The sequence below is a fragment of the Pipra filicauda genome, unplaced genomic scaffold (assembly GCF_003945595.2).
Source record: "Pipra filicauda isolate LSUMZ 115617 unplaced genomic scaffold, ASM394559v2 scaffold7_size6619720_pilon, whole genome shotgun sequence".
Lineage (NCBI taxonomy): Eukaryota > Metazoa > Chordata > Aves > Passeriformes > Pipridae > Pipra > Pipra filicauda.
In genome coordinates this window covers 6317102-6340779 of record NW_024104976.1, presented here as the reverse complement: position 1 = coordinate 6340779, position 23678 = coordinate 6317102, and the positions used below count along the sequence as shown (strand labels likewise).

The 23678-nt window shown below is 53.0% G+C and overlaps 1 protein-coding gene and 1 long non-coding RNA gene across 2 annotated transcripts; one reads left to right on the top strand and one right to left on the bottom strand.

Moving 5' to 3' along the window:
• Positions 1-1111: 1111 nt before the first annotated feature.
• On the bottom strand, positions 1112-13862 carry OAZ2 (ornithine decarboxylase antizyme 2). Its single transcript, XM_027741857.2, is given in 6 exon segments — positions 1112-1884; positions 3696-3781; positions 5649-5824; positions 10405-10485; positions 10487-10562; positions 13732-13862. Coding segments are annotated over 6 exon segments (573 nt in total). The 5' UTR covers positions 13752-13862; the 3' UTR covers positions 1112-1750.
• Positions 13863-14036: 174 nt separating this feature from the next.
• Positions 14037-23562, top strand: LOC120325018. The gene is made up of 2 exons (XR_005566780.1): positions 14037-14383; positions 23197-23562. It is a non-coding gene; the product is annotated as an uncharacterized LOC120325018 (long non-coding RNA).
• The last annotated feature ends 116 nt before the right edge of the window (positions 23563-23678 follow it).

Genomic DNA, 23678 nt, shown 5'->3' with positions numbered 1-23678 from the left:
GTGCAAGAAGCAGCACCCAGGGGCAGCAGAGGCACCTTCCACATTTTCTTTAGGGTGTTTCTGAAGACACCAGTGATCTGAGACCTCCACATCTGCCTGCCTGTGCTGGAGGCAGGGCAGGGGAGAATTTGGAATTGTCAGAGCCGAACCATGCAGTGGCACACCCTTGTCACTACAGCTCATTAAGGAGCTCAGATCAGCCTCACTCCAGCTCCCATGAACCAGGATCTTGCACTTGACTAGTAAAGGAGCAAAGTGGTTCCCATCACCTTCAGGATGTGCCCAAGGGGAGCACCATGTGGTGGCAGCAGGGCCCTGGCACATGCAGGGGCAGGAGCAGGGGCAGCTCCAGCTGTAAGAAGGGATAAAACTGGGCCCTTCAAAAGCCAGAAGCAGCACTCGGTGCTGCTTCAGCCAGGGAACACCCAGTCCACAGGTCTCCTCTGTCAGGGGTCCATCGGCACAGCCCAGCTCTGATTCTAAACTGATTTAGGGTCTGAGGAGGGAGCAGAGCCACTGGCCCCTTGGTTTCATGGGATGGGAAGGAGGGCAAAAGAGACACAAAGTTTAAGATTATTTATTCACACACACTCATATCCCAGCCCTACCTCACTCCCCCCCTGATGAAACACTGACCATGGTGGTTATGGAATGTGAGAGCAGACAGGGACAATCCCACATGCTGGAAGAGCTGAGGGCATGGGCTCCCAGGACACAGGTGACACATCCCCCTTCCCTGGGGCCTGTCAGAGCCAGCCAGGATAGAGCTCCCATGGCACAGGGACAGAGCACTACCTCTCCAGCATTAGACAGGGCAGGGATGTAACCTACTGCCAGCACCATGGCCCAATCCTGGGAAAGCCGCTGGATGGGGAGACCATCCCACTTCCTGCCCCCACACAACCCTTTGGTTTGGATATAGCCTTTAGCAGCATCTCAAGGCTTGAGCTCATGCCTTTGGGAAGGTGGAGTAGAGGAGAGGGCCCAGGGCTGCTCTGTACCCATCCTGGGTGGAGGGTAAAGGCAGGAGCTTTTTCTGGCTCTTTGGACCATCCCAACCATCATGGTGCACGTCAGGAAACTGTTTGTCCCAAATAAGCAGCCCCAGGTGTGTGAAGTTCATCTGAATGCCCCTTTTATTGAACGCCGTGATAGCGCAGTGGGAACATGGAACAGGGTTAAGACTGCATAAAACAAAAGCTGGAAGAGCAAGAAGTTTCAAAAGAAAAAAAAAAAAGGGAAAAAAAGTTAGACCAGTTAAACCAGCATTGGAGCAGAGACGCATGGGGGGTTTAATGTAGTGTTAAAGGATAAACTCGAGCGTCTCCTGCACGTGCCCCACACCAAACCAGGCCATTTGCTTTAAGTCTTGAGTGGGAAATGAAAGCGTTGTCTCCCAGCTGAGCACGCACCGGGCAGGTGAGAGGCACCGCCGTGGGTCCGGTGGAGTCCCGGGGGTGGTGCTGCACCCCAAGCAGGGCCCAGGCCCCGGGGCTCCCACACCACGCAGCTGCACGGGAAGAGCTTCTATGCCAGTTCATAAACATCTTCCTTTTCCTAGTGATGATTACATGTGTGATAGATAGTTCTCTAGGCAACACGTTTCAATGAGAGTCAACTCTGGGGATACACAGCCCAATCTAACAATGAGAAATGCGCTTGCAGTCCAACAGAAACTTGGTTTTCCTTTCCTCAAGAAAGGAGGTGGAACCCTCTCTCCCTTCCACAGCATGTTGGGTCCCCACTGCAGCTACTCTTCGTCGGAGGAGGAGCTCTGATCCAGGGGGTACACCATGAACATCACGTCCGGCCGCGACGGGACTGCGGGGTGACCAGGCCGCACGATCTCAAAGCCCAAGAAGCTGAATGTCTTCAGGAGTGGAGCTACCAAAGAGAAGGAGACTCATTACCACCGGGAATGATCCTCTTTACCTGCCTCGCCCTCGAGCCATGAATATCCAAGAGCATTGAACACCCTCTGGGAATGCTTCCTGGACAGAGAGGAACTATGTTAAGGTGACAGCCCTTTCCAGCGGGAGGTTTTGTCTTTTCCTGTGCTCATCCAAGTGAAAGGGATTTGAGCTGTGCAGCTTTGTCCATGTTTCTTCCTTCCTCTGACAAACAGTGGCAGTTGGTCATCTACCTGCACCAGGCGCACATCCCTGCTTTCCCAGGACACACGTGGCCATCCCATAGGTTTTATCCTGCACTTCTCTGGGCCCTAAAGCAGGACAGACAGCAGCAAGCAGGAACCTGCTTAGGAGGTAGGCAGACACTTGCTGTCTCCATGAGGAGGTCCTGGAGCTCAGTGCAAACTCCAGACAGCTCTGCACAGCTTGGGAGCAGCCCTGGAAATTCACACATGGGAATTCCGAGCGGGGTCAGCCCAGAAGCCCCCACACCTCAGGGCTGCCAGACAAGGTTCTGTGACACAGTGACTGTTACTGAAGTGATGGCTTCCCTGTGACCTGTGACAGTCACTCCAGTGCAACGTCTGGTTCCTACAGGCCCCTCGGGTGATCAGCTCCAGGGCACTGAATGGCCAAGCAGAGGAGCTCCTGGAGGTATCTTCCAGGCAGCACTGAATTTCAGCTGCACTCGGGATCTGGGGTGCTCCACAACTCCTACAAACGAGCCCTGCTAAGGGCTGTCCCCTGTCCCCAGCCTGTCACCCACGCAACTGCCGCTGGTGGTGACATAACAGCCAGGACTTAATCTGCAAATTATTCTTGGCATGGTAATATGGGATGATGACATCTTCCTGGGCTCAGCTCAGCTTAGCTCTGCTAACGCCCTTCGTTTCGGAGAAGTCGGTGCAGCTCATGAAGCTGCAGAGTAAAATTAGAGCTGGGGTTGGAATTACTTGCTGGGTTACAGCCTGTGCCTGGTGGGACTTAAAGTGACATGTCCCCAGCCTGGTACCTCCCCCAGCTCCCCCTGCTTTAATTCCTCACCCAATGCGTCTGTCTTTAGATCCTAAAGCCCCCGGAGCTGTAAGAGTTTCCAGCCAGGGCCAGGATTACCTGTAAATCTGGGAAGGGCAAAAGTGCCAGGAGATCTTTAAAAAGCAGCTGAACTACAGGACACTAATCTGGAAGTGCTTGTTTCCCACCTAATAACTCCTCCCTGGTTTCACCTTCCACATCACTGCAGCCTGGTGCCAAACAGACTTCACTGCTTACTAAAAGGGGAATATTAACTGATTCTGGATGAGAAAAGCCTCCCAAGTCATTCAGGAGCAGCTTTCTGCACCAGAGTATTTAATGGCAAGGCATAAAAGAAGGTCTTAGCATGGAATCACAGAAGGGTTTGGGTTGGAAGGACCTTAAAGCTCATCCAGTCCCAGCCCCTGCCATGGGCAGGGACACCTTCCACTAGACCAGGTTGCTCCAAGCCCCATCCATCCTGGCCTTGGACACCTCCAGGGATGGGGCAGCCACAGCTTCCCTGGGCCACCTGTGATGTTGCTGTCCAGCAGACCTGCTGGAGAAACCAAAACACTCCCTCACCCTTACCCTCCAAAAAGGGCTTATTTCCTCCACAAGAAACTATTTCCGTGAGAATTTCACATGTAACGACCTCTGCAACAGGAAGGGTCCCATGGGTCTTGCCCTGGAATTCCCAGGTTTCTGTACAGCTCCAGCAGCACTATGTGCGCTGTCGGGACAAACCCAAGCCCAGGGGCCAGTCCTCACCTCGATCTTCTCTGCTTTTTCTGAAGCAGATGAAGACGTAGTTGACTTTCATTTTTTCTTCAGCAAACTCCAGCAGTGCTGACAACCTGCCAAGGAGGGGGAAGACAAAAGGATATCAGCTCTAGGAAGTTCTGTCCTGAGGAAGCCTCTGTGTGTTATCAAATTATCAACTGGATGTTTTCAGGCACAAAGACTGTTTACAGCCCCCTTCCAGTGAACAATGGGTGCTGAAACAATGGCCTTCCTGCCCTGCAGATCCAAGAGTTGTCCTTGCTGTGAGTAACCGACAAGTCCCTGTCCTGGCAGCCGTGAACACCCTCCCCACCCGTGGTGCTTTGGGACTGAAGCCTTAGTGGGCAGGAAGCAGAATATCACAGCTGGTCCCAGGCCAGGCTGCATCCCCCTCCACTGGCAACGCACACCAGGGGGATGTGGGAATTCTGTGCTTTTTGGGAAGGAAAAACATTCAGAAATGAGCTCCTGGCAGGCAGAGAAGGAGAACAAACCATCCCTGGAGGAGCGTGTGCACAGGCAAAGCTGTTTCCTGAGTGCATGGACTGGATGGCACAGCTGCTGCACCCTGAATCCTCGCTTCCTGCCTTTCCAGTTGGATTATTTCTGCCACCTCTTGATGGAAGCGGCGCTGCATTAACCCCTCTGCGAGCCCCCGGGGTGGCACATGGAGCCACCGCTGTCACTTGTAACCACTGGCGCTGCCAGAGCGGTGACAAACAGGCCTTCACTCCACATCTCATTAACCAGCAGTCAGCACGGGGGGATTAAATTTGCAAGGGTTCTGTTAATATGTTAATGAACTACTTTAATTATGGCCTCTCCTCGGCTGTTTCACCCAGCTAAAAATAACCTGACAAAACTGTGCTTTAAGTCACAATGACACTGGCAAATAAATCCCCTCTCAGAAGGACCCGCTCCCCGGAGAGCCGAGAGATTTACGGGCCAACCGGAGAAATTACACAAACATTTATCTGGACTTGGGGTCAAATGAGACAAGTGTGAGACAGCAACAGCACTGCCACTTCCTGAAGGTGCCCGGTGAGGGGTTTTTCCTTAATTAGCCTGCGTCTCTTAGGGATGAAGCCTACTTGGAGATTTAGGAGGAGCTGAGAGCTCCACAAAGGAATCCAGCAAAGCCACAGCTCCATTGCAGCGGAGACCTCTGGCAGAGCACTTGGCAGGAAGGAGCTGCTCTGGAAGCTGCGTTTACACAAACTTCCCAGAGCTGAGCTGTCTGGACAAAACACGACTGGATTCTGCCAAGAGAAAAATCAGAGCTCCTGGCAGAGCCCAGCGCCAGCGCGGCAGCGCTCCAAGAGCAGATCCACCTACTAATGAGGAGAGCATCCATAGGATGGAGGGGGTTTTTTTCCTGAAAAAGAGGAAAACCTGCCAGGATAAGACTTGTCAAGCGGCCAAGATAAAAATAAAAATATAATGAATAAAATGAAAAAATAGTAAAATATCAGAGAAAGGCTTGTTGGCTTTCCATACCTAAGTATGCAAAGATTCATCTGCTCATTTATTGCTTGTTTTTCATTAGTGTTGGGACTCAAAAAATGGTAACTCATCTGAAGTATCAAAATATATCCATGAAGGCCTAACAGGACAGTTCTCTGCAGGCATGGGAGCAGGATGTGCTTCAGACACACAACCCAGGAATGGAGCTGCTATTGCTCAGCTCATTCTCCCTGTACCCACAGCATGGAATCCCAGCATGGTTTGGGTTAGAGGGGACCTTTAAAGCTCATCTCATACCATCCCCTGCCAGTGATACCAGGGACACCTTCCACAAGACCTGGTTGCTCCAAGCCCCATCCAAACAGGCTTTGGACACTTTAAGGGATGGGGAGTCCACAATCACCTATGTAAGCAAAGCCCTGCCCTGCCCCACCCTCCCCGGGAGCCATGGCTGCAGCCCTGGGATCCTGAACTTACCCTTCTTTGCTTCCATCAGCTAATAATCCATCAGGGATTTCCACAAAGAGGCTCTGGTTTGAGAGCACTGCATCCCAGGAGGAGGTCTTCACCTCTGTGACCTTGTACTGGAAGTGGACAATGTGAGGCTTCCCTTCGTGCACTGGGACATCTTGGCTAACAGTGATCTTCTCGTCCTGGGAAAACAAAATTGTCAAGTACTGAACAGCCAGGGGACAACTGCAGAGAGCAAATGCAAATAAATGGCGTAAGGGTTTTACTGAGAAGAAGATTATGCTTTTCCCTTCCCCTTTCACTGGCTCAGGGACACATCTTGCAGTTCTCAGCCCTCAGAGTGATTTCTAGCCAACGGTAGTGATGGTTCATGAACTGTCCTTCAAAGAACACAACTGGACCCAATACAATGGCAGAGCTTCTGCTGTCACAGCCTGACCAGTCCAAACCAGTGCCTCCCCCATCCCCAACACAGCCCTTCTGTTCCAGGGATGACCACAAATTGCTTTCCCAGATGTTCCAACCCATGGTTTGCCTCCTGGTGTAAGAGAGGAAAACACACAGTGCAGGGAGATCCCAGAGCAGATCTGAGGCTGGTGAGAAGGTCGTCTCCATAGACCACAAAGGCACATGTCCCTCTCCAGCCCTGCCCCAGCAAGAATGCCAAGCATGCGGATCTCAGATCCAGTTTGGCAGTTCCTAGAAAACAATCCCATGGTTAAAACACCATTCCTCCAGACAATTCCGGCAGGCAGCTGGCTTGCCCCGTAATGATTTCCATGTTTCACTGCTAAGAGCTCCAGTGAAACAGCAAAGACCTGAGTTAACGCTGTCACTGCAGGGGAAGCTGAACTGTCCCGTGTGTTGGTGACAGCTCCTGCATCCCTGTTCCCTTACATTCCCAGTCACCTGCACAGCTCTGAAGGGCATAAGTAAAGCAGATATCCAGGGTCATGTGTGCTCTGCTCCCGAGTCACGGGAATGCCTGGGAAAGCCATGTGTCCCTCCCTTCTCGACAGGTGGGCTGGGCAGTGGTTTCCTCCACTTCAGTCATTGGGGGAGCAGCCGTCCAGCCTCCAAGTATTTTAATTTAACAGGGTGATTAATTCAACAGCTCCTCACAAGCCCTTCCTGCCTCCTCAAGCTGCTGTCCCAGTGCTTTAATTCCTATTACCTCGTGTCTTAAAATAGCTGCCCCTTGGTTTGACTGTTGTGACAAAGAGGCCACTGAGGACCTTAATGCTGGTGGACAAAGTAACCCCACTGCAAATCGGGAGCTGCTTGGCCTCAGTGAGCAGAGCAGAGGAAGCTGCCCTTCGTTTAAAGCCCACAAAGCTGATCTGAAAAACAAGTTTACACTTTACCAGAATAAATATCCTGTAGGAAATAAGTTTATTCATGGAGTTTGAAAGAAGTCTGCGTGGCTGAGCTCACTAGTTTTAAGTCAAATGCACCAAGAAACGCACCCACAGCTGCTCCAGTGAGGTCAGGCTGCTGCAGAGCGAGTCAGGGCTGAGCCCTGCACTACAGACATATTTAAAAAAAACAAATCCAAGGGGATTATGTGCATATCCCTCAGCACTGAATTTATAGGAGCCTTTTACAGTTGTTAGCGTGCAGAAAGCATCTCTGTTCCAGAAAAGAGGCTTCTCTCCAGAAAAAGCTCACAGATGCTGCTTTTCTCATACTCACAAAACCAAAACCAGGGTGAGGAAGTTGAGGAAAGAGGGCTGGGATTGACATGTTGGAGGGAGAGGTGTGCCTTTGGGTGGGAAGACTGGCAGGAGCACTACCATAGGAGGGGAAAAGTGTTCCGAGCCATTTGGTTTGGAACTTCCTTGTCACCAGTTCTGCCCTGTGCTCCAAACCCAGCAAAGTTGTTCCCTGAACCCCCCCGTGACAACCCAGGAACCAAAGGCAGCACAACCACAGGGATTAACAGAACCAGTTCCCCCGGTTCAGTGGGAATTATGTTTACACAGCTCAGGCAGCTGACAGTCTATTTCTAGGCATCCAAACAGAGATGCTGGGGAAGAGAAGCTGTTCCTCTGAAGTAGCAGTAGCCCAAAATTCTTTGGAAGCTGCTCAAAGCAAAATCCTGTCTACACAACAAGCGCTCAGTTTTAGTTCACCCTGGAAAAATCCCCCCACAAAATCCCCCTGCCATGTTACTGTGGGCAAAAAAACCCCAGCAGACTCTCTCTTACAAACTGCTGCCCAAAACCAGCTCTCCAGCCCTCGGCTCCGTTTCAGCGAAGCAAAGCCACAAGGACCAGCTTCTACTTGGTTCCAATTCCCTGAGCACAAAGTTTTCCAGCCCAGCTCCGCTCCTCGGATGTCCTGGGAAGGACGGGGGGGAGGCCCCGACGTGTTGGCAGGGTCAGGAGAAAGGATGTTATGATCCACGCTGGCCAAGCGACTGTAGAGAGCCACAGAAGCTCCGGCTGCTGGCATGTGCTGCACCTGCAGCCTCCTGCCAAGTCTGCCAGCCAGGGCACATCCTGGATGTTGCTGTGGCATTCCCAGCTCCAGCAAAGCTCCTTGGATGGAGGGCTGAGATTTAAGTCTCCTAACGCAAAAATACCAACACCTATAGGGAGCCCCAGCTGTTTAATCCATAGCGCTGCTGTATCTGAGTGCTGTGTGTGCTGGAGGAGGCAGCTCCTTCGGAAAGGTCATCCCTTGGACTGCAACAGCTGATACAATTGGAAAAAGGACTTAAGCTTTTGGATCCAGATGCCTTTCCAGGTCATTCTGATGGTCAGGCTGTTGGTTGAAAAGCTCAGGTTGCTGTAACTACAGCACTGCCAGACTTGGGCAACCAAGGGGGTAGAGAGAACCCCTGTAACCCCCACCTGAGGTCTGATACACCTGGGGCCCCTCATTCCAAGACACACTGAGGGGTTGCAGCATGTCCAGAGAAGGGAATAAAGCTGGGGAAGGGTATGGAGCACCAGGAGCAGTTGAGGGAGCTGGGGGAGGCTCAGCCTGGAGAAAAGGAGGGTCAGGGGGGACCTTCTTGCTCTCTACAACTCCCTGACAGGAGGGCGGAGCCAGGTGGGGGTCAAGCTCTGCTCCCAGGGAAGGAGACAGGACAAGAGGAAACAGGTTGAAGTTGCACCAGGGGAGGTTTAGGTTGGATATTAGGGAAAATTTCTTCACTGAAAGGGTTGTCAAGTATTGAACAGGCTGCCCAGGGCAGTGGTGGAGTCCCCATCCCTGGAGGGATTTAACAGCCATGTGGATGTGGCACCTGGGGACATGGTGTAGTGGGCGGCCTTCGCAGTGCTGGAGAGCAGTTGGACTTTACCTTAGAGGGCTTTTCCAACCCCAACAATTCCATGATTCTATGTTACAGAAGGGGCTGATTTTCTGACAGATTCTGCTAGTCTTGTCAAGCAATAAAGTCAGGAAGAATTCCATCCATATTTCTGGGATGCAGCTATCAGGATGACATCCCCCGTGCCTACACACCACTGCCAAAATCTCTGCAAGTTCATGGCTGTACTGAAAACTCAGAACTGTGATTCTTTCCACCAGCTCCCCCTCCACACTGAGCCCATTTTCTGCCTCTGGGCCTTGCCTGGTGGTGTACACGAGGCTTGGCAAAGCTGGGTGGCAGGAGTTTCACCTGCAGGGTCTCCTGTTTCTCACCTAGACAGGATTCATTACTTGTCCTGAGCCCTCTTGAAGCTATTTTTGTACCTTCTTTCTGTAACAAGGAGCCTCTTGTGCTGCTTCTCTGGAGTACACACCCCTCTAACATCTGTGACAATTCACCTCGAGCATTCAGCTGATAGCACGTTGTCACTAGAGGCTCAGAGGTGAGGAACGTGTTAAAAATTCACCAAAGGAAACTCTGAAAGCAGCTGTGAGGTCTGGCATTCTCTCATGAATTCCAAGAGGAGGTTCTGGGAGCTGTGGCCCAGAAGGGTCTGTATCTTTTCATCATGTAACGTCTGTGTGCCACCCACGGGGTAATTACAAATCAAGTCTCACACCTATGACAACACCCCTGGCTCAACAGCCAAATTTGCAAGGTGAGCATAATTTTAGGCTGCCTCATCCCTGGCATGTGGAAAAGCAGCCCTTGTCCCAGAAACAGAGACAGATGTGAGCCAAAGTCGCACAAGTGCCAATTATTCTACAGGAAGGAGCAGCCAGATCTCATTCAGAAGGAAAGGTCCCACGGAACAAAGAGGGATGAAAAATGAGAGAACTGCACAGAGCCACGTGCTCCTGCAAGTCTGCAGACACGAACCTTCCTGATCTTGCCCTGCCCTTGCACATATTCTAGAAACACCCCAGGCTGGGAGGTGGGTGGCTGCCTTTCCCACCTGTACCTGGGTTCAGGCAGCTCCCAGGTCCCGACAGCTTCACCTTCCAGACCGGGGCACAGAAAGGAGCTTATCAACCCTTCCCTCGTTGTTTCACCTTTCTGCTGCCCGCTTCCTCCTTCTGCCAGACATTTTCAGGAGTCCTTTCATGTTTTGATAATGCAGGCTCTGTTGACAATAGCTGCAACAGGCCCCTGGGAGCAGGGCTGCTGAATGATCTGCTGCACAATGGGCTCTCCTTTCTTAATAAACAGGTGATATTTAAGCAGGAGAGCCCTGCCTGCAGCTCAGTCGCTGAAAAATTACCTGTTCTCCCACTTATTACCTTGGAATTCTTTGCATTTATTCCCATCGGACTGCAAAAGGAACCAAACACAGTTGCAACACGGGTACAGGTCATTACTTAGACGTAAAATCTTTCTCACCTTATATATCAGAGCCGAAAGAGAAGGATCCCTGCTACCCCCTCGCCCACCGGGGATCTTCGACAGTGGGTGAGGGGCATCAGGAGCACCACAGAGGCCCTGGAACGATGTGCCTGCAGCACTGCAGCTGGGGACAGTTACTCAAAGGTAAAATACTACTGCAAGAAAAAGAGAGAGAGAACACTAGGTTACATTAGCAGGGATCATGTTTTGGAGGCTCTAGCTCCTCAAAACCCCAAATCACTCGTATCCCTGCTCCTCCACAGCACCCAGATGTCGACATCAAAACCACCCACTGCCCCAGTGGCACCAGAACTCGAGTGTTTTGTTAGGAATGGAGGAGGGGCTGGAGCCAGGAACCCGGAGAGAGTGCTGAGCAACCTCATGCTAATCAGAGAGGCCTGGAAGGCTGCCAGGAGCAGATGGCTGGGAATGCATGATCAGATGAGCATGCATTTTCTAGAGACAAATATCTACAAATAGATCAACAGGGCCCAGGAGGAGGAGGTTTAAGTTTCATGTTTTCAAACCGAGGAGGAGCGAAAGGGCTGGTTCTTCAGACACCTTCAACGCGCTCCACAACATCCGCGGCAACGTGTTCACAGGCACGTGAAGCATCAGACAAGTGTCCCTCACCCCAACCCTAAAAACTGTAAGTTCACCCCAGAGATCTACTTTTACAAGCAAGAAAACACATTTCCCTTCCAATTTCCAAGTTTGTTTGGAAGTCCTACGCGTGGTCTTCCATGCTCACTTTGGACACAACCTTTAATACCTGCTCTGGCTTTTAGGAAGCTCATGAAAGCAAACTAATTTACTTTCTGCAGCTTTGCTTCCTCTCCAGCACCACAAAAGCTCTGTGTGGAGGCTCAGTGTTCCTCTAACACAGTCTGCAAAAGCCATGCAGGGAAACCAATCCTTCCCCAGTGGAACATTATGGAACACACCAGAGCAAAGCTGTAGAAGCAGCACCAAAACAAAGGGGTGAGGGAGGGTTTTCATGAGCACAGGGCCAGGAACGAGGCTAAAGTGGATAAACTCTGCAGCTGTACTGACAACTCACTGTCTGTCCTGAAACTTCTCACTTGAGCTGTTCCCAATACAGTGTTTTTCCACTCTAATCCCTCTCCACGAGGCAGACAGGCTTAAATATCCAAACACCAAGTATGGAGCTGCACTGTCAGAACCACCTGAACCGCTGGCCATCACAGACTGGCTCAGGCTGGGAGAGACCTTAAAGCATGTCCAGTTCCAGCCCCTACCATGGACACCTTCCACCGGACCAGTTTGCTCCTGTCCAACAAGGAGCAACAAGGTTACAAGCCCTGTCCAACCTGGCCTTGTAACCTGCCTGTGCAGGCTGCAAAGCAGCTACTAAAACCTGGCATTTCTGAATGCCAAAAACAAAACTCACAAACGCAGTTACAACACAGGCAGAATCCCCCAAGGATCTCGGCTTCCCACCTCCTACCAAAACCATCTTTCTACAGGAAACACAAATATTCTTCCTCCACTTGTTTCTTCCTCCAGGTTCGCTAGGCTGGGCTCTGGCGTAGGGTTCCCATGTGCCATGGCTTAGAGCAGGGACCTCTTGGAGAACCGGCTATTTAAATACACCACAAGATGTTCGAAGTGGAAGCCAGAGAAGCCGGGTGTTTTGTGCTCCCCCGGTGTGCCCGGGGCTATCAATGGGCCAGTGTGTGTTCAGTAGTAGTAGCTGTGGAGAGGATGACAAAGCACTTTGTACCTTCCCCACCCCCAGAAAGCTGTTGGCAGCTTTGTTATTCCCTTCCCTCCTCCCTCACCCCCCAGCCAACAATGTACTATTGATAGCTCTCTCCAACTTGTGGCCAAGGCATGGAGAAGCTGGATAATGAAGTGGAGTTGTGGGAAAAAAAAAAAATCAAACAGAGAGGCAGTAGTTTTCATGCAAAGCAGCTCAAGACACTTCCCAGTTTCGCTTCCTCTGACACATGCAGAAGTCAAAACACAAGCCCCCTTCAGCCACCGAGCCCTGCCTGTGGCACTGCCCAGACCTGCACACCACCACTGTCCCTCCAAAATTAGGATCCCTGCACATCACCATTATCCCTTTCCAAAATTAGGGTCCCGAGAGCAGCACCCTCAGGGTGTATTTGGGGCACAGACTAAAAGAGATTTTGCTTTCTCCAGCTCCTGGGAAAAAGTTCACGCAAACTCCCAAAACGTCTGATCCCTCCATGCATCCGTGCACCAACAGCCCACTGCAACCCTGCTCCCTCAGGCCTGTTTGTAGCTTAAAAATTAGGCTTGTGCTCCCTTCTGACCTCTCTCCTCCTTGAAGAAGCTTTCCCACAGCTTGGTTGAGATTAAGACCTTTCCCTGGAGAAACTCCTCAGCAAAAGTGGCTCAGCTGAGCCCTGCCCGAAAGGGGAGCTGGAAGCCGGCGTTACACTCTCATCCCGCGGGTGTAATTTTAACTCCCTAAGCTCCCAGCGATCCCAACCCCGTGCCCTGTCCCTGGGAAGCGCAAAGGAGACCTCAGCAACTTGGGAACTCCTTAGCGACCCTCGCACGCGGAGCCAGCCGGGACCAGCACCTCGGGGGCTGAAATCCGCACACTTTCCTGTGTTTTAGGGGTTTTAATTGTTTTGAACACTTAAGACCAGAAGGAAGGATCCAAAGAGCTCCCCTGACACTGGAGAAATGACGTTCTTTTGTTTGTTTTCCTTTCTGCCCCTTTCCAAAACAGGCTATGGAGATGCAGCTGCACTTGGCGCACAATAATAGCAATATATTATTATTGCAAGACACATATCCAGGATTTGAGGAGCAAATTGCAAATAACCATCTGATGACCACAGCACAGGTCAAGCATCTCCCACAAAGGCAGCAGCCAAGAACCGGGGCTGCTCCGTGCGCATCCTCTGGGCTCTTATCGGCGACAGAGGCGCAGGAAATGACACTCTGGGGACTCTAAACAAGGAACAGACACACGAGATAAAATCGGTCAGCTGAGAAAAATACACAGATCCTGCAAGTTGGTGCCTGCTGATCCCCAACCTGCCTGGAAAAAGCCACCTTCCCGCAGGCAGGAAGAGGTGCGGGGGGTGCGGGGAGGGAGCGCCAGGACCGGTCGGCGAGAGGTGCTCAGGCCGCGGTGAGCCCAGACCCACCCCCGGGGGGCTCCTTCACGGGGAAGCGACGCCTCAGTGGGGATTTTGATCGCGTAAAGGCGGAGCGGCCTCCCCGCCGTCCCGCGGCCTCCCCACCGCCTCAGCGCCTGCCCGCGCCCCAGGCCCGCCCGCCGCCGCCGCGCTGCGGGGCGATAGGACAGGCGCCGCGCACCTGTCCTGGGTGTTTATCATCCTGGGCTCGGCTCCGGTCCGGCTGCGGCTCGGCTGGTCGCGCTGGTGCCCGGCTGCTGCCCCGCTCCGCTCCGCGCTCCGACTGACCCCGCGGGCCCGCGCGCCGACACGCCCCCCGCGTCACGCGCCCGGCCCCGCCCTCCCGCGCCGCGCGCCCGGCCCCGCCCCTCGCCCCGCCCCGCGGCGCGCGGGCAGCCTGGAAACCCACCGCCCCAAACAAAGGCGCGCGCCCCGGCCACGCCCACCCGCCAGTGACGTCACCGCCCCCCGCGCGCGCATCTCGCGCACCTCGCGCACCTCGCGCGTCTCCTGAGGGGGCGAGGGGCGCGCGCCCGAGGCTCCAGATTCTCCCCTCAGAATCCCGGTTCTCCTCAGGGACACGGTTCTCCCTTCAGCATCTCGGCTCCCTCAGCCCCCCCCGTGGGGCAGGTCTCACGTAGTCCCTAGGCCCCGGGGCTGGCAGCAAACCCAGGGGTGGGAGCAGGGCCGACCGCCTGGGCTGTGGGAAGTGACAAGGCCCCGGGTGGGAACTGGAGCCGAGGTTATGGGAGAAGAGGTTTGGGAGCATCAGGGCCGAGGAATGAACAGCCGAGTGTTGGTGGTGCCACACGGAACAAGCCATTGGCGCTGAGGTGAGAGATTGGGCAGGGAGATCCTTCCCTGTGAGGGTGGTGAGCCCTGGCCCAGGTTGCCCACAGAAGTGTGGCTGCCCCGTCCCAGGAGATGTTCAAGACCAGGCTGGACGGGCCTTGGAGCAACCTGGTCTAGTGGAAGATGTCCCTGCTCATGGCAGGGGGTTGGAATGAGATAAGCTTTAAGGTCTCTTCCAGCCCAACCCATTCCATTCTATATCCTGCTTAAAGTATGGGGCTGGTGCTTAAATGTGACCTGGGATGCCAAAAGCTCATAATCTGGATGAGTAGGAGCTGGAGTAAGGAATGAATACATGGATAACATGATATGGAGCTGCCCATGGCAGGGCTCTGCAGGGACTCTTGGTGAGCAGTGTATCCATAAGGGAAGGGCAGCAGCAGTCACACAGCCAAAGGTGAGGCTCCTGGAGAACCAGGCAGAGTGAGGAAACTGTGAGGTTCAGTCCTGCAGGGCTTGGTGGGTGCTGAGCCTTCACATAGGGTCAGGGATCGGGAAGCTCTTTGGAAGAGAAGCTCTGGGAGACCCTGTGGATGCCAGCCCTGAGGGCTGAAGTCCTGGAGAACCTCACACTGACCCACCCGGGCAACCTCAGCCCTGCCCCATGCCAGAGCTCCTGAGTGGCACCTGCAGCAGCCTGGGGTGCAATGCCCTGGTGGGTTCACGGACCCTGGGATCCCACAGGCAGCCCTGGGCCTGGGCTTCCCGGTTCCCAGCGCTGCCCTTCACTCGGCAGGAAGGGACCAGCTGTTCTGCAGAGAGCTGGACACCAGCCAGGACCTGAGTTCAAACAGAGCCCATTAAATGGCTTTTCCCCCCTTCCTTCACATTTCCAGCCCTGCTTGCAGCCGTGGTTCTATTTATAATGCCCAGGAAAAGCAAGCTGAGACTTTCCCACAGTGCCGGCTTCTCAGGCGATTGTTGTTCGGGAAGCTGGAATGTTCGTGGTATTATTTTTGTATCCCCCCGGGAAGGGTTTGTGTTTTTTATTGCGTGTCACTCTGTGTCCCCATCTGTGCTGAGGAGGAGAGTGTGCGAAGCACGAGGTCTCTGGTGCTGCTCATGGCTCTCAAACACTTTGCTGAGGTGCTGCTGGTTTGGGTGTCTGTGCCCATGAGCCCCTTTTGGGGTGGGTGGTGGGTGCTCTGAGAGGTGTCCTGGTAGCCCTGGGGCTGGAAGCCACAGGGGCATCGCTGGTAGCCCCTGTCTGGGTGCCAAGCCCATCATGTCACTTGCTCTGTGCCTCAATGTCCCCCAGGCACGGAGGAGGGAACACGGAGAATCCTGCTGGGAACAATGGGCTCATCGTTCCTGCCCTGCCTGGGGTTCCAGAATCAAGATGTGCCCTTACACCGCAGTTTTGGGGTGGCAGAGCCGTCACACGAGGCTGGGCCTGACAGCTGGGCTGTGGTGTCACTGTTCATGTGGTGCTGCTGCTAGCAGAGGCCAGTGGGCTCCTTTTTTTGCCTTTCTTGGCCATGCGAGGCCATTCCCTGCACGAAGCTGCTGTGGGATATTCTGGGCACGGCTGGACTGTGGCAGTTCCGTGCTGCTCCTGAGCCCCCCAGCCCCTGGGCAGGCAAGTATTTCACAGAGAAAAACCCACCTCACTTGGACTCTGAGGTCCTGCCTGTCCTCTCCATTGGTACTGGCAGTGGCAGCACTGCCCACAGCACTCCTGACTCTCCCTTTCCCTGCCCTACAAGGCCCTGCACGGCTTCGTTCCCACCTGTGCTGGGGATTCTCCTTTGGTTTTACTGCCCTACCCAGGACTTTGGCAGTGAGAAATGCTGTTGTGCCACATTTTTGGACAGTTTCTTTTTGGTGCAGCCAGTCTGATGGAGAACGCACACCTCTGAATAGCTTTGCCAGGTTTTGGGATCGATTATCCCAAATTCTAGATGCGGAACACAAGACATCTGCAACCTCTCTGTTTTAGAGGCTTGCAAACACTAGTTGAGCATCTCCTTAATTATCCTCATTAATTATTGTGGCTAATTGTGGACTATGTAGCTCTTAAAAATACTGTCCATCGGGACAAACTACGGAGAGAACTGATAGGTTTTTCCCCAGCTGGGGAATGGAGACCCAGAGCTCCTCTGTGCCTGGAGCTGGTGACACGTGGATCCTGGAGCTGGTGACACTTGTGGGCTGAGGCTGGGCAGGTGGCTCCAGCCTCTCAGAACTGCCTGATGTTGGGATGGAAGCTCTTAGGTGGGAGGGAGAGAGGCAAGGCTAAGGTGACGGGAAGTTGATCGCTCAGTCACAGCCTTGCTGCGCATGGGGCTGACAGCAGAGACACTGCCCAGGTATTCAGGGCCATGGAGGCAAGTGGGGTCCCTGTGGGATGGGCTGTCCCTCCAACATTCACTCCGTGCTCTTCTTTGGCTGCAGTCCTGGATCTCCTTGTTAGTGAGGAAGCTCCTGGAGCGGGTCCACCTGCTCGACAGCTCCGTGGCCGTACAGTCACAGGGGCTCTCGCTGACCTCGCCATGATGCGGTCGCTCAGATAAGGGAAACTACAGCTCTGCAGGGGGGGTTGTACCAGGGAAGCGGCGGGATGCAGCCCTTCTCTGTGCCTGTTCCCCAGGGATTACCACACACTTGTCCCTCGGCTGTGCCCTCCTTAAGGGAGTGGAGGTTGGGGGGTGTGTGGTGGGTACCATGTATTGCTGACGCAGTTCCTCGGTACCTGCAGCAGCGCTGCATAGCTGGCTGTGCTTAGAAGTGTTGCCTAATGGAAAACACTTCCAGAGGTTTCCAGACAAAGAGGGAAAAGGGTTGGTAGCTTTAAATGTAATTAATACCCTGTAGTTATTTAAAAACATCATTAGAAATGTGTCATTCAGAACTTTCTAGGGCTGGACATGTATCCAGGGATGGAATTATGTTTTCGTCAGCACCTTTTCATCCCCCTTCTGTGACTGCTCTTTTTTTTTTTTTTTTTTTTTTTTTGACGTGAGGATCTTGTTTTCCTAAGGGAAAAACAAAAATGAACACTGCCAAGGAATTTTGTTTTCATACCTCAGTCCTTCCAGCCCTGCTGCCAGCTCTGTCTTCCTGTGCTGACATGTCTGTGTCTGTTATAGCCTCAGCAGTACCAGGAGTTTTCCTGGGATTTTGGCTCCCAGTGTTTTGAGGTGAGCTGTGGATAAATTCCCTAAAGCTGGCCCATCTGTGCGGCTGGAACTGTGTCTTGAGTGCCCATCTCCAAGGTGGATTTTAATTGTTTGAGCAGTTGAATTGGTTGGTGTCACTCACCCGTGTCTTTGATCTGCTTCACATCTGTAACAACAAACGAGGTTCCTTCCAGGCCATGGCAATAGTTTTCTGCTCTCCCTTTATATTTCCAACAGGATGAGTTGATTCCTTGGCAGACCTGCCTGGAGCTGGGGGTCAGATTGAAGGCATGTTGCTGACATCAGTGGCTTGCTTTTTTAATGAGCTTTGTCAGAATTCGTTCTTTAGCCATTAAGCGGTGCCAGCGTGGAGTTCATGCATGAGCTGAGCTGAAACCTGCTCGGTGTGAATTAGTGATGAGGGAAAAGCAGGTCAGGGAACGTCTTGTTTCAGAACGCTGTGATAACCGGCGTGTTCCAAGGCCCGGAACCAGGGAATGGGCAGAACATAGAAATCATGGCAAGGGATGAATTCCCTCTGCTGTGCCATGAGGAAGTGTCGCCCCTCCTTATGCCAGTGGGATGTGTGTCGGCACCAAGGGAAGGTGTTCCCCTGTGGCACGAATCTGGGGGTGTTGGATGGGCTGAGGAGCTAGATGGTGTCAGGGGGATGAGCTGGTGATGTGATGTGGTGGCCCAGCATGAGAGGGTCTGTCATGGACTCGTGTTACTGATGAGCTCCGTGCTCCTGGAGAGGGTGCTGTGTGCCAGTGCCAACACCTTTGGAGAGGGCTCTGCTGGGATCTGCCACTGCAGAAAACATGCCAGGGAGAGTCCCTGGCTGTCCCTCCAAGCACCAGTGTTGGGATGAGTTGCTCCGGAAAGGCCAAGGCAATCCCTCCACCCATGGTGATCTGGCACAACAGAACCAAGGAATGGGGTGTGATGGAATAGGGTGAGATGGAAAAAGTAATCCATGGCCTACAGCTTTCCTGGGAACGTGTAGGTGTGAGTTTGAGGCATGTGGCTCTCAGGTCCGGCCTGTGTCAGCCGAGCTGGCAGCAAGGAGCACCTGCAGGAGCCAGGGTTCACTCCAGAGGTCACCTCTTCCTCAGCCAAAAGTAATACTTGTGTGATTCCCTTCCACTGCCTGTAGCTCCTCTGCGTCATCCCTGCTGCTCTGTGCCCCGAGCTCTTTTCCTTGGCTGCTCGTCGAGTAGGACACACTCCAGGGTACTCAGTGCAGCAGTGGCGGGTGGCACAGAGACAAAAAGGGGAAAAATCAAGGACAAATTGGTGAAAAGGAGCATACAGGAAAGGCCTCAGGTGGTGGGGAGTTGCCTTGCTGCTGGATTTTGCACATCTGAATGCAGCCAGGGCTTTCTATTGTTTTTTTTAAAAGCTCTTTCAATTATTTTTACAATGAGCTCATCTTTCCTGGCACATCCCTGCTCCCTGTTCATTCCATACCAGGCGTTGTTCACTTCTCTGCAGTTACCCACGTGTGAGCTGGGAACAGCAGCTCCACTGCTTATCCCTGGAGAAAAATAGGTCTTATCTTGGCTCCTTGTAGGTGCTGTGGGAAGGTGGGATGGATGGAGCTGGGAGTGTTTCTGATGGAGCTGCCTGAACTTAACCAGAATGGGGCCTGTGTGCTGCCTCTGCACAGCGGGACTTGGCAGAAGCTGGTTTGCTGTCTGGTTTTGGTGCTTTGGGATATGCTCCTATGAATGGAGATGGCTTGTGGAAAAGGCTGAGTGGTGTGTCGGTGATGTTGGGAGCCACTGCTACTCCAGCCAAAAATCCAAAAGGCCTCTTGGAGCTGCGTTGTTAAGACCACGAGTGACTGCACACTGCAAGGGCCGTTGGAAAATTAAAGTGTTGCATCTTCCCAGAACATTTTGTGGTACCTGAGCAAGGCTTCTTAAAAATTTCACATGGCAAGAACTCAGAACTGTCTTGGAGGAGCTTGTTTTGTGTCATTTGTCTTAACCTAGGGCTGTACCATAAAATAGGAAATCTTGGAAGTCCCAAATCTGAAAATCTGAAGTCCTTAAAGTGCTGTCCCAAAGCTCTGCCCTGGAGAGGTGACACCAGCAGCACCGTAAGCCTGGCTCTCCCCTTGTAAGTCTGGCTCTCCCCTCATTTTCACATCACAGCTTTAAGCAGACTGAGCCTAGGAGTAGGTCTTATGGGTCCAACACCAGGGGGTTGGTCCCGTCCTCCAAAGGGGCTCGTGACCAGTCTCAGGGATGCTGCACAGCAGCACCAGTGGTTTGGGCCAAGGATTCGCCCCCGGCTGCTGAGCTCTTGTCTGCTGACACCTCCTGTGCTGGCGGTGCAGCTGTTGGAAACAAAGAGCTGAGAAGCTTGAGGACCTGTCCAGGCAAAACACCTCCCTCCTTTTGCTTTAATAATTTTGTTTTTCTCAATTCTACCCTCCCATGATAATGTGTCTGGGCCTGTTTCACTGCACTGGATCACTCCAGTGAGTCTTCAGTCCAGGTCTAGGATCCACATATTTCTAGAACCTCATCCTGATTCTGTCCCCTTCCATGTCACATGGAGTTTGCCAAGGGGGCTTGAGGATGCACTGGCTGCAAAAACCCCAAACCTGTGTGCTTGGATTCTTCTCTCCCGTGGTTCTCTGGGCGTGTGAGGCGTCTGCTGGGTGCGTTTCTGTTCCGGTGCAGCCGGATTCATAAAGTTCCAGTTTTCGCGGCCCTGCAGGAATTTGCAGGCTCAGTGAAATTGCTGGGGGCTCCCTGCAGAGGCTGGCTGGATGTTCACCCTCCAGATCATTTGTGAACAGAGGCAAAAGGCTGATGGAAGAAAATTTTTCCGCAGAGCTGCCTGCCCTGCTGTGGCCTGGGAGCCCACACGCGGCTCCTGGCTCTTGTCAGCAGCTGCAGCATGTTCACCATAAGCCAGGGCGCTGCTAACCCTTAGGTTGCTCCTTTATATTATCCAAATACTGTTAAAATTGTCCTCTGGGTAGTTTTATCATTAATGTCTTTGTATGTAGGTGCTTGTCTCCTTGAATTTGTACTTTGTGATCTAACAGATAGTTTTCCAAATGATGCATTATTTACAATATGCTAAATTCCTTCCTTTGATATAAACTTACAATCCTTTCCTGTTTCAAATCTATAGAATATAGGAAGTGTTATTTGAACACAGCTTTGTACAAAGAATGGAGAGAGGAAAGAAGCAAGGGGGGGACAGGAAAAGGGCCTCCTTTTGGAACAGAAACACCTTTGTGTTGCAGGTGATTCCAGCTGGATTCGTCCTGGTGCTTCACCCACCAAGAGGAGTCCCTGGGAAACTAAATGCCTTTGTCTTCAAGACCCTATGGCTAAACAGATTTCCAGAGACCTCTCTCCTTCAGGATACCCAAACATGCTGGTCTGGAACACTGTTGTCATTATGTGCAGGGGGAGTCTCCTGTTCCTTGGGCTCTAGTTACAGGCTTCAAGTGATCTCAAGCTCAGGGAAGGTCTAAATGATTTGCAAGAAGAAACTTGAGAACATGCCCATCAAACAACAGAGTCAGGGATCTATGAGCTGCCATCTGTAGTGCTCTGCAACACTGATAAAAAGCTTCCTGAGCCGCCTGCATGGAGGGCATTCCAAAATTCAGCACCAGAAGCTGGGTGTATATGATGTTGGATCTCACCTATGGGTTTGGGGCATGGATAAAGATGCTACACGTGTTGGAAACCTCACTGAAGACCATAGTAGCTGGTAGGATGTCCTGAGGAGGGGACTTGTGAAGCCTCTCGAAGAGAGGCTGGCACTTGGATCCTTTGGATTTGAGGTTTTGAATAGCTCTGCCTCGGTGTGTGTGTGATGAATGGTGTGGAACGTACCTGAGAGCTCTGGTGCCCAGTGTGCAAGGGGTGACCCTGACCAGGAAGCCCCCCTGCTTCCTGCCTCCTCCTGCACAGCTCTGGAAGAAGGGATGGGAACCAGTGCAAGGCTGGCAGCACTGACAGAGTGCCCCTCTCAGGGGATGTGGTTTTTGGCTGGAGCCAACCCTGGTCGTTTTACAAACTGTTGTGTAACAGCTCTGCTCGGGGCACAGACTTGTGCTGGACACGGAGCTGAAATCCCTCGGGACCGAGTGTCCCGGAAGCTGCTCTCCTGAGACATCCACAGACCTGTTGGAGGAGGCACAGCAGTTCCTGGCCGCGAGCAGATCCCACCCTGGGTGTCACGGCCGTGGGGAACTCCGCACGGAGGCTGTTCCCAGGCTGGGCTGGCTCTTGGCCTCTCCTTCCACCGGGATCGCAGCGCTTCCGCCACCACGTCCCGGAGCCATCCAGCCACAGGAAGTGCAGCGGGTCATGGGAACCGGCCCGAGGACAGGAGGCTGAGCCTCCGTGAGAGCCAAGCGCCTCGCCCCGGCACGCTGCCTCTGCTCCTCTGGAACGCCGCGAGGGGCTGGGGGACGTGGGTTACGCAGGGTACATGCGGTGCGGGGTACACGGGGTGTGCAGGGTACACGGGGTACATGTGCCACCAACTCAGGCACGTGGCCCCTCGCCAAGTGACACCATGTTCCTGCCATCGCCCCCCAAGTGCCCCTCACCAAAGTGTGGGTGCCCAGCACTCCCTTCACCCCATTCCCTCCCCAGCCATCACTGCCCCACTGTACCCCCCGTCTCCAGGTGCTGAGGGAAGCCTGGGGGCAGGTTATACGGACCAGCTGAAATGCCTCATGTGCCTTTTAGCATTTTCTTCCTTTTTATTGAGTGAGGAGCTTCCTTGGAACACTGAAACCTCTGAGAGCTAGGGAATTATTAAAGTGTCACTTTTAGCTCTGACAGCATTTTTTTTGAAGCATTTTTAAAACTATTTGCCAAGTTTTCCTTTCAGTTGATCCAAAAGGGCTATGTTTTGGAGTTCCTTGTCCTCCAGATCTCTCCCAAGACTTGCTGGGGCCATCATCCTGCCAGAAGAGCCACGGGAATGTGAGCACAGCAGTGCACTGTCCTTGTCCCCGAGTGCAGCCTTACTTGGCCCGCTTTCACCAACGGCCCTGTGGGGCTTTTATGGGGTATTTAGCTCAGGCACCATCTTCCAGCTGTTTGCTCCTTGCATTTCCAGCTCAGTCTCTTGCAGTGGGGCTGCATGTGGGGATTGTGGTTTGTTTGGGACAGGAGTCTGGGATTGCTTTGAACCCAAAAGGAGTAGCAACAGAGTGGGGAGGCAAAGGCAAGATGCAGACAGAGTTATTATGTAGAAATTTCTATTGGTGATGTTGAAAAAATAGTAACTTGATCCTCTGTCCCCTACATTCCCACTAGTCACTGCATTTTCCTCTGTTTTATATCAACTCCTGCATGATCTTCCTGTGGTCTTACAGGGGCACAGGTAACCTCCATGGACTGGGAGGGTTCCTGGTCCCGGGAAGAGGATGCCAGGAACAGCACCATGTCTCAGTGCTGCTGGCAGTGAAAACAGAGAGCTCGATGCATTTAAATCCCACCTCCTAACACCTGGATCTTGGGGACTCAAATGTATTTTCCAGTGTTTTAATGCCAAACCAGGTTCTCACGAGCCTCCTTCACTCCCCCCTCTCCCCCCCCAAGAACTGCTGCTGGAGAAGGACACGGAGCTGAGTTCCCTGCGATACCCTGTAACTTTTGTTCCTGTCTCGTGTCTCCCCGCAGTGGTTTCACACTTTGCCCTGCAGATTTCGGCTCTCGCCGTCTGGCGTCGCAGGGCTGAGCGGCAGCAGAGTTTCTCAGCAGAGGTTCCCAGCTGAGCTCTCCAGCAGACGTTTCCTTCCATCGCGACGGTTGGGGTCACTCTTTCACAACGAGCGTTTTTCTCCCGAGCTCCAGCTGCGCTTTCCAGTAGGAGGAACCCCGAGCATTGCATCCTGTTAACGTGCCGGCCGGGATTTCGAGCTCTCGGGACTCTCTTTGCTGGACAAACGCACGGTCAGCAGTATCTCTGATTTTAATAGTGTAGCCATGCAGGAATAAGCTTTTTATGTAGCCTCGGAAGCTCAATAAATTAGTGTTCAAGCTCCCTGGGCTTCTCTGGGTGTGGATCCAGCAAGGGAGCTGGAATCTGCTCATCGTCTGGCCTCTCCCAGCTGTCATCAGTGGGGAGGGAAACGATGTGGCTTAAGCTCACAGAGTCATCC